This window comes from Mercenaria mercenaria, chromosome 8 (assembly GCF_021730395.1).
Source record: "Mercenaria mercenaria strain notata chromosome 8, MADL_Memer_1, whole genome shotgun sequence".
NCBI lineage: Eukaryota > Metazoa > Mollusca > Bivalvia > Venerida > Veneridae > Mercenaria > Mercenaria mercenaria.
Window position 1 is genome coordinate 46,543,768 of NC_069368.1, and position 11,023 is coordinate 46,554,790.

General features: G+C 32.5%; 1 protein-coding gene across 1 annotated transcript; it reads right to left on the bottom strand.

The window, feature by feature from the left end:
- Positions 1 to 43: 43 nt before the first annotated feature.
- LOC123566404 (uncharacterized) lies at positions 44 to 8,140 on the bottom strand. Its single transcript, XM_045360447.2, has 2 exons — positions 8,018 to 8,140; positions 44 to 4,080 (listed from the first exon to the last, which is right to left on the bottom strand). Exons 1-2 carry the CDS (start codon positions 8,080 to 8,082, stop codon positions 2,646 to 2,648), a joined length of 1,500 nt encoding a protein of 499 aa, XP_045216382.2. The 5' UTR covers positions 8,083 to 8,140; the 3' UTR covers positions 44 to 2,645.
- Positions 8,141 to 11,023: the final 2,883 nt, after the last annotated feature.

Consider the following 11,023-nt stretch of genomic DNA (forward strand, 5'->3'; position numbering starts at 1 on the left):
TGACCTTATCTATTGGCGACATGGCCGAAATATAACAGACAAAAATGGATCAGAGTTTTGTTATTCTCAGATTCATAAAATACAAAAAATGTAGTCATCTATGCAAGAAAAAGGTGTTGCAGGATGTTTATTAAAACTTTTATTGGTTTATTCAATAGCGAGGAAAAGGAATAACCGAATCTATGTGATGATTGGCAAATGTTTACCCTAAATTGGAAGTACAATGGTACGGAAACTCAGTTATGCCTCTAATTGTCAAGTCTGAGCTATTAGCTGTACATAATGTTTATGAAACCAGTCCCATGATCATGCTTCTGCCCAAGAAAATCACAAGAAATACTTATTGAAGAACATGAAAAAAACATGAATAATGATTTTTTAATCTTATACTAGCGAGCCTCTGACAGAGAGGTGTACATATCCTAGTCAAATTGTCACGAGTGAAGAAAATGGACGGTACTGGATACAAAGACCATAATCGACTTTAAGAGTTCTAGCGCATTTATTTGTATAACGAACTCAAAAGTTCGGTGCACTTCTCTTCACTTTTGACGCACTAATTCTAAGCTGTAATTCTTGTGTCACTTTCTTATGTATTTTACACTAAATGGCTCGGTTAACCCAATACGGTAAGATATCTAAGATATTTATGCAATCAATGCAGTAACCAACATTTAACTTTGTTTGCATCCTTGCATTTTTATATGTTCCCAGAAATTTCAGTGGAATAGAAAAAAAAATGTCCTTTCAAAATATGGAAGGGGTTTTCCGCCAGTACTTACGTATTGCTTAATGATATTATCATTTATATTTCTAGCTACAGTTTTACGTCTTGATCTAAATTACTTTCTTAATGTGATGTGACATTCTTAATCTGACATGAAATTCTTAAGTTGACATAACATACCAAATTACATTCTTAAGGTGATATGGCATTATTAATGTGACGGTACAGTCTATAAATACCTTCTTTATTATATTCTAAAGTATATCTTAACTTCAATCTTCCTTCTCTGAATATGAATAGGACGGTTGTGATGGTGTATTGTCTTTGAAAGAAAGCATTTTGTTGATCATTGCCATTTACAAAAGCAGTTCATGTCTTTACCGACTCAAGTAATTCACTCGTTACTTCCGCCGACCCCAGCATATTGTTCGCTAGTTAATTCACCAGTAATTTCCGCTGTACTGGCATTTCTTTCAATTCGTTTATGAATTCTGATCTTGGTGTACCTTGACAATTCCGAACGTGAGTCCTCTACCACACGGTTCTTGTGACAGACATTATTCACATATAATTTTTGAAACATCGCCGCACTACTAGTGTTACCTTAGCGGTTACTGAAAGCAGAGGGATCAACTCTTTAATAGTACTCAGTATTACCTGTTTTTCCATATGAATTGATTTTAAGGTAAAATGAATTTTACAATGCAATTAAGATTGTTATGTGGAATGTTATATCACATTAAGAATTTCATGCCACATTTAAAAGTAATGTCACATTAAAACTAGGAGTTTAATTAAGAATGTAATTTAAATGACAGTATTGTTAAGCATTACAGATGCCATTTCGAAGTTAAAGAAACTATGAAAAAATGAAATGATAATGTCGTTAAGCAATTTGCGTATACAAGAGCTAACGAGTTACATTGATAAAGCAACCGAAAAAGTAGTAACGTTTTATAGCATACAAATACATCTAGCCTGGTTAAGACTTACAACCGAAACAACAATAATTCTTTAGCACATATTTATGTTCTCTAGAAATAACCAATTTATCATATATCTGTATAAATTCTGTAACAAATACGGCTTGTATTTCAAAAATTTATACGAACAAAGTCCGTATTGTACTGTAAATCTTGAATTGTGCATGTTGCCGGACGACTTTTATCAGTTGATGACATAGAACTGTTCTTTAAATTCATTTCTATTCTAACATCGATAAACCTTTCAAAATGAAACAACAAACAAAATATGGGGGTATATAATAAAAGGACAATATAACAGTAGCTAGATCTTTGATGTTATATTCTCATGGGGTTTGCTTGCGCACCTCGTGGGATCAAACCTGTCAAAATGCACTAGAGTCGAATACTGCAGCATCCCAGATCAAGCTGATATTACAATACTAGTGAATCTTTTGCAATGTTGACGCTGATAAGATATCGGGGTGTCAATATTTATATATGATGACATAATTACAATCAACGATGGTCATTCAAATGATCTTCCAGATGCACATTGTTTGACAGACAATTTGTATGAAGAATAATGCTCCTGGTGACACAAAAACCGATTCAAGTATATTTACAATTCCTTTTCTTATCTAAAACTGAGTAAACATGTATACATTTTGTGAATTTAGTTCTAACTAATCTCTGAAGTTTACACAAATTCTACTGGGGAAAAATGGTTTTAGATGAAACAAAAACTGTAGGAATGTCCAGTTACACAAGAAATATCTGTAAGTTAGCTCTACATAATCCAAAATGAATATTTTTACATAATCACTGAAGAAAATATTAATGCACCACTTGACATACAACCGGGCGTGAAAACTCACGACCTCATGAGTGTTTGTTGAACACCACTGTCTCAGTTTATCTTATGAATTCATTGTATTACAACTAATAGTTTATATTTATTCCTCAGAAGTTACTGGTGGAAGCCTCAAAGATATCGCTTTTTTCAGTTTAGATACGCCAACAATAAATCTGTTGGGTGAATGAATTGGAGGAAGTGATGTCACTGTAGACTGATCATTTGTCTCTCCTGCTCCAATAACGTCAACACTTTGAGATATAACTACTTTCTTTCCATGTGATGACCGATTTGAATGTCTTGATTCTCTGCCTTCTTCAATTGTATTTAGTTTTGAATATGATTCCCGCGATTTAAGCAAACCTCTTGACAATCCTGATTCGTGAGACCATGATCTGTTTAGACCACGTGACCTTGTTAAATCGCGAATTCGCATTTGTTGTCTTCTTCTAAGTCTTAGTTCGATAGGGTTACAGCTAGGTAATGTTCGTGCTCTTAAATTCAAAACGGTAGGACCAAGTGATTTCACTAACCATCCATTCGTTACTTCCTCTCTATCACCACTAATGTCTTCACTTTGAATGGTTATTTCACTTCCGTGATGCCGCATTTGCCCTCTGTAATACTGTTCTAAAGCATAAGAATATCTAAATCCTAGAATCAACTTCACAGGTTTTGCCTCGGTTTCTTTTGGTTTAGGCGGCGTCAGTGGTTTGTCAGTGTTAAAATCGTCCTTAAACTCTTTAGCAAACTTTGGTCTAGTCTGTGTGCGTTTAAGAATTTTCTTTTTCACCAGTTTCAGTTCATTTGCCTTTTTATCTTGTATTGTTTTTCTTTCAAGTTTTAATCTTTTTAGATAGTTTTGATATCTGTTAGGTGGTGGTTTAAGGCTGCCGTTCTTTTCAGCTTCTTCGTTCATATGTCTATGTTTGTCAATTTCATCTTCTTCAACAAATGGAAATGTGGATATTGGATTACTTTCAATGTGTGACATGTTCTCGTTTGGTGACCTTGATACTTCCGAGTCTAGATCAACAATTGGCTGCGATCGATGACTTGCAGAGCCATTTTTCACACTTGTCGACGTTTCCTCTTGTTCAGGTAGATCTTTACTGAAAGCTTGAACAACCAGAGGACGAAGTATGTCGTTTCCCTCAAAAGGACGTCTGATAGTTCCAGTATTGCGGTTACCTACGCTATCGTCCGATGATTTATCACTCTCGTGAAGTTTTGGTAGGTTGACAACTTTACTTATCGGTCCTCTGTCACTTAATGGTCTTTTGTTTACCTCCTCAATGGAATTCATTTTTGGATGAACGTTTCCTTGGTGCGATGATGAAGTTGTATTGCGCGTTTGTTGTCCAGTAATTACCAACAGCTGAAATGCAGAATCAAATTTTTCCGATTCACTTCTCACTTTCGTTTCGTCAAAATCCACAGATTTCCTTCTAGTAAATGTTGATTTTCCGTCTTTCATTTTCGACACGAGCCAAACTACTTTTAAACCTCTCTCATTTTTGGTTACTTGAAAATCCCTGAAAATGTACAGAATTAGTCTATTATATTTCAAAATAAATTATTTATTTCCATTATATCCCAGCGCTCTTTACATTTTGTGCATTCGACTTCCTTTAAAACTGATATCTCTATCTTTTGTTAGTTTCACGGAGATGATGGTTCCTTTTCTGTGCAGAAACAGCCACTAATGACATATTAAAACCGCGGTGTATTGTAACACATAATGGTTTTATTTAATCTATTCACTCGCATATTATTCAATACACTTCCATCATAGATTAAGTAAATATCAATGGTAAAAATTGTTAAAACGACTTGTTTATTTTGGGGGTTGTTGTTCATATAGTTGTCATTGAAAACTGATACGGTAAATATATTACCAAAATTTGATAACTTTTAAACCCGTAAAGAATATATTCACAATTAATTTCCTCAAACTGTTTACTTGCACGACAAACCTGTTTTAATACTTCTTTTTCAAACAGCTAAGATTAAAGTTATCTTTAATGAATTATGCGACGATCTGGAAAAAAAAAACTTGTAATGAAATATGGTCACTTTGAAGTGATCAGAAAATAGTTTTAAAATGTAGTCATTATTAGTCTTATTGCCCTTGATTTAGAAAACAAAATGAAATCTCAGTTCACAAGAACACTTTTATTTAAACTTTTACATGAAAGCAGGCCGAATTTTTTTCTTCACGCACAGTTATAATAGATTTAATGTTCTTTTTGAAATAATTTATACACAATGTAAATATTTCAATGCGAGTTTTATTTGCGGTTGTACTGGATTTGAAAATTGAAAGTAAACATTAAACAGTTAGCAATATTTGACAAACTAGATCTGTTCCCTGTTTTGTTAGGGTAAAATGGGGTAACTGGGACACTTAAAGAAACGCTGTTGAGTAATATTTTAGAAAGACAAAATATAAACTTGATTTATTGATATTTCAGTATGCGCAAACTATATAATATAGGACGAATATAAACTTTTACTAATACCTGATAACATGTGATTAACTATAAATTAATTAAACATTGGTCAAGTGTCCCAAGTTACCCCACCCAGTTGGGGTAACTTGGGACATTTTAGTTTTATTAGAATTTATGTATATTACAGTCGCATTTATGACAAATGAAACCATTCATGTCCACAGACCAAAAAAGAATTCTAAACTGAAAATATAGCTCAGTATTAATTACAATTTATGACTGTTTTGTAAAACAAGGATGCATAAAGAAATCAATTTGTCCATTTTTTGCCTAAATTATGTCATTATTTGTTTCAATATATGCTTATTATATAAATCGTTTAAAATAAAAAATGTTATAAGTGTAAATAACTATGTATGAATTAAACATAAACTTGACATAATCCATTATGTACTTATATATGTGATTTTTACACTTGAAACTGATCAAAATTTTAAACAGTCTTAAAACATAGATTTTATCAAATATTAACGGGACAATTAAAATGTGTGTCTTTAAGGACATTAACTAGCTTTTTGCATACAGGAAGACTCGGGGAGGAGGGGATGAAATATGAGGGGAATGAAGGTAGAGTTAAGGAGATCTAGAGGGACACATGGGCATACGCTCTCGGAAACTATTGGCAACTGTACCTAAAACGTGTTGTCTGGCCAATATTTGGTGTTTGCTTTAGCCTGAATATTTGACACAATGTCATCTTTTAAAGGAGTAATTAACTGAAAGAACTACCATGTTGGCTTGACTGTCAGTTGGTTCCTGCGCTTCACCTAGTATAAATACTACTTATTAATATAAGATTTGCCGACAGTTTCTTTAAACATGAAAGAAATATCAGTACTAGCGTATTAGACTATCAAAAATTCTAAACTCACCATATTTTACGCGGAATGAGTGGGAGGGGTTCACGGAACGATCTCCCTTTAAATAAACTTATGTGACTAAACAGTGAGTTAGATCATGTAAACTTGGTATTGGGTAGAAAATTCAGTAGTTGCACCAGAGTTAAGCTAATATATATTATGACCACGCCTGTGAACTAGTAGTATACTTACAAAATATCAGAGTTTCATCATTACTAGACTTTCTTTCCTATTTTCATTTCATTCGTGGAAAAAGATTAAAAGTTGACAATTTATAGTGGTTATGTCCAGTTATGTACAACATTTTATGTACTGTCCATTGGAGCATATCCCCTTTTTCTTCCAGCATCCAGTTTTTTCAAAAATAAAATCATGGAGAACTTTGTTCTTAACGACAGTGTCCCACTTGCCCCAATACATTAGGGTAAGTGGGACACTTTTGAAAAGGAATGTTGAAAAATAAAGTATGTTGTAATTTCTCAAAAACAAATCTCATTGTATGAAACAGTAATGAGATACCTACAGTTTTGCAACTCTTCCCATAACTGAAGGTATCAGCACATACCAATATAAATATTTTGGACATGCCATATTTCACAAACAAGCACCTGTTTTATAACGTCGTTGTCTGACGTCAACGCAACGGTTCATGACAGGCCACTTTATTATTCAAAATGAAAGTCAGCAAAACAAAATTATTATACTTTTTTTATAGAATTTTAAAAAAATAATGCCATGTCCTTGATTTGCAATGATACATAATACGCTTCAATATTTCAAACAAGTTAAATGCGATATTACATGTATACAAGAACCAGCTTCTTGCGTCAAAATTGACGTCACATTTAAGATCAAGCCGTTACGGTACCGAAATTAAATATGTTTAAGATCTTATTGATATACCGACCACATATAAGCAAACATATCTAGAAAGTCGGACGACTATTTCAACTGTGCGTTTCACTAGACAGGAACATAACGAGAATATTTTAATGCACCATCTGAAAAAAATAGGCATTATTATTTACAGCGTGTAATTTTATGTTTTCTTATTTTTATTTAATTAGTAATACTCTCAACATATGTCTAAGAAAATCGATTCTTAAAATATTTTCCAATCCATCGGCAGAAAAGTTTTGTCATAATAGGCTTTAACACTGAATGTTCTTTTTCAACATATGATCTTATTTAGGGAACGTAACCAATATTTACCCCAATTTACTGAAAAGTGTAAAGTGTCCCAGTTTCCCCATTGTCCCAGTTACCCCATTTTACCCTATGACAATGTCACGTATTTAGACATACGTGAAATATTTACATTGCTAATGAAGTACATTTAGGAAACAACAATAATGGCACTATTTCAAGGTTTCATGGTGGTTCACCTCTATGAGACTCAGTATACACATACTCGAACATTGCATAACTTTTAATTAAATAACAGCCGGGTAAATAGTACGATAAAAATGATGCAGCGCCAAAGCAGACAAAACAGTTTTAGCGATATATTGATTAAAACTAATTTAAACTACTTACGAGTTATACAATATAGCTTTCATAGCATCAGTTGATTTTCTTATTCAGTTCTAGATATGGTTTTATAATTAGTTGCGAAACCATCATATTTGCTGAAAACAGTTCTTGATACAATTAAACGGATATTTTCTTATTGTTTAGAAAACCATTATTATAGCTGTAAGTCGTCATGGGTCTAACAAAGTTAGTTTTTAATGACGCTTATTGCGCTAGTTTGTCATGATTCTTATTATGTTAGTTTTCCATGATTATGAAATAACAGTTTCTGCCGTATCAATTGCAAAAATGTTACAAAAACATAAGGTCACTACTGACCACACTGCTGATCATTTTTTGTATATTCATTTATACCATTTAGCAAACTGCATGTTTTAAAATACAACAAAGATGACTGAAAACTGGCTATGTGATACTAAATAAGTACAAAAACTAACTTTTCATACTATATACCTATAATATACTATTCTATATTGTACTAGAATTTAACCAAAAAAAATAATGTTAATAACAAAAAAACATTTCCTTTATAGAAACTGACAAAACTTATATATACTATACTGTACCTATTATCGTTTAATTCCGTATATAAAGTTACATTTGCACCAAATAAAAGAGAATTAACACACATTCGGATAGCACTAGCTCTTTGGGATAAAATTATTGTAATACACGCTTTAGAAAACGAGGCCCATGTCTATTGATCAAGACGAACAGATGATTAAATGTTACCGCATGACCGAAGACTCTTCCTAAAGTAACAAACAGGTAAATATGGTCAAAAGGCTAAAATAAATATTTGACATTAATCCGATTTTTAAGTTCAATATTAGAAATTTGAATGACATCAATATTATTGGACTGCATTAATTCATGAAAAGAATAGATATAAAATGACGTATTTAGCGCCCGGGCATGTTTTCGAATTACGTATTTAATTGTCTTTTTGTTGTCTTTTCCCAGGTATACTTTAACCTTTATCAACTATTTTCTCATATTTGTTAACTCTTGTAAGGCTAACTTCATTAATTGTTATATGTAAAGCACCGCATAACAGCTTTTGACAAGCTTTGTCATTGTCAAGAATATTCATCATTTGGAAACAAATCTTGTTTTGCCGTGCCACCAAGAGCTAAGACCAATAGCTTATAATGTGCTAAAACCAGTAGCTTACAAATCACGAACGATTACTTTTTATCAGAGGGTATCATTAATTCTTTCTAATGATGTAGATTATATTTTTATTATAGAGTACAATTTAACAGATAAAGCTCTTTTGTAATCAGCAACCACTTCGACCTACACTCTGTTCTTATTTCGATACCCGATCTTACCATAGAGAATAATTCGATTCTCTGTCACACATGAATAAAATAGGTAAGCGTAGATCGGGAAATATGATAAATATATAGATCATTTCTGGAGATTAGTTTTGTTGGTTGAACTATTTGATTTTAGCATAAAAGTGTCTGATAAAACTGGTTTTACAATGAAAAAAAACAGCGTGTGAGAAATGCACTGAAGGTAAAACAACTGTCTAATATTGAGCAAAATGGTTAGAAAAAGGACCTGAGCTAAGTCCGAGAAAAACATATTGAAAGATATGATCGCTAAGGTCTTGAAACAATGATTGAAACAAGTACTTTCTATGACCGAGCAACATAAATTAAACAAATGCTGCGTGGATTGAACCATGAAAAAGAACTCTCTGATATTGAGCAATATGGATCGAAGAACTGATTGAGTAACATTGACGAAGAGAAAAAACTTCTAAGGATTGACCAAAAGATATTGGAAACAAAATTACTACGACTTTACAACTTCGCTCTTTAGGAGAACCATTTGAGGCTGAGAAAAAGGGTAGTTGGAAGATTAACCAGAATTGATTTAAAAGCATTCCTTGCTTGGATTGAGCAATATTTGGTACAGGGTAAGGGATCTTGCTAAGCTTCATCCGTATGCCATGAACTGAAGTGGGAAAAACGTTCCGAAATTGAACAAGAATGAGAAAAGATGGAAACATTTAAAATATGTTAAGGAATAGTTTGATAAATACTAAGAAAATCTTTTTGATAATTTATGGAAATGATATCCCGTTTGTAAGAAACATTGGCTGAAGTAAAAAAGGACTTGCTGAAAATAAGCAAAACTAATATAAAGAAAAATATGGTTAGGAAAGAATATGATTTGAAGGAACAAGATCGCTTAGACTGAGCAAGATGGATAAAAAAAAAGATCTTACTGAGATTAAGTAACCTGGTTTGAAGTCTGTTTCGTCGCTATTCAAAACACTGTTAGCAAAATCTCGCTAGAAAATATGGATCAAAGGTAATAGATAATTAAGCATCCTTAACTCAAAAAATATTTTCCGTGGGCATAAAGTTGTGTTTGATGCTCCTTTATCTCCACATTAAGGAAGGGCAATACCAGTATAAATAATTCCATTCTCTTTAATTTAGCAGTTTGTTGTAGAAATGAAAACTATCCTCATTTTCAAGTTAACATTTAACTTGGTATTTTTATGCTTGCCAACCAAACCCATGATAACATATGTCACCAGCCTGCATAATTTTTACTAACCTGCTGGCAACTAGAAGGTAGCTGGTAATTTCTTCGATCGTTTAAAGACGTTAGTAAAGTCAATTGAAAGCCGCTGTAGAAAATATACATGTTTATCTCATAACTAGAGGTAAAACTGATTTGTACATTTCGGATACGGTCAGCTGGAGCAAATCAGAACAAAATTCATCTCGTGTCTCCTTAAGCTGACAGTTATTTACTTGGTGTGTTATTCTGCGTAGCTGTAGAGAACGTCTCTTCACATGCTTTCCACAGGGTAGAGTTCAAAATATAGGTCCTGTTAATGGCTTTAACTCTTCACAACCGAACACGAAAGATTTTATGGTCTACAAATAATAGGTGGGTACAAATAAGCCAATGTCAAAACGAATTATATCAATCAAACGATAGTGCGGTGTCGGTTACATAAATTGTATATTTAATTGAAAAAAATTGCATAATATTACCTTTATATTTATGTTACAACTGGTATTTTCTATCAAATTTGATAGTTGATTAAACAGTTCAAATATTTAATGCCCTACAATTTGCATTGGTATTTCCTTTCTTGTTACTGGATTTTGTACAAGATGAAAGGCTTCTCAGAGGTCACGAAATACACAAACACTTATTCATTATACAAAATTATACTTGTTTTGTCAAACGATTTCTTTGGTTTGATATACTTTTACAGTCATATTCTTCACATTTCACTTTTTTACTCACCCGATTTTTCTTTAATTTTTTAAATGTATTTATGTTTTTAGATCGTCGATGTTATTGCCTGCGTTGACACTGGTTGCGTTTTTTATTGAGTCCTGTTTCCTTTTAAAAACTGTTTAATCTTTGAAAATGTGTACATTTGTTTTATCATTATGAGGTATTTTTTCTATAACATATTGTAAAATGTCTGGTTATTTATTATCCTATAAGAATTGACACACGTAGGAGGTACTTTTATTTCTTTTAATACATTTAGGAGTATCGCTCGTTTATTACTTTTGTCACGAAAG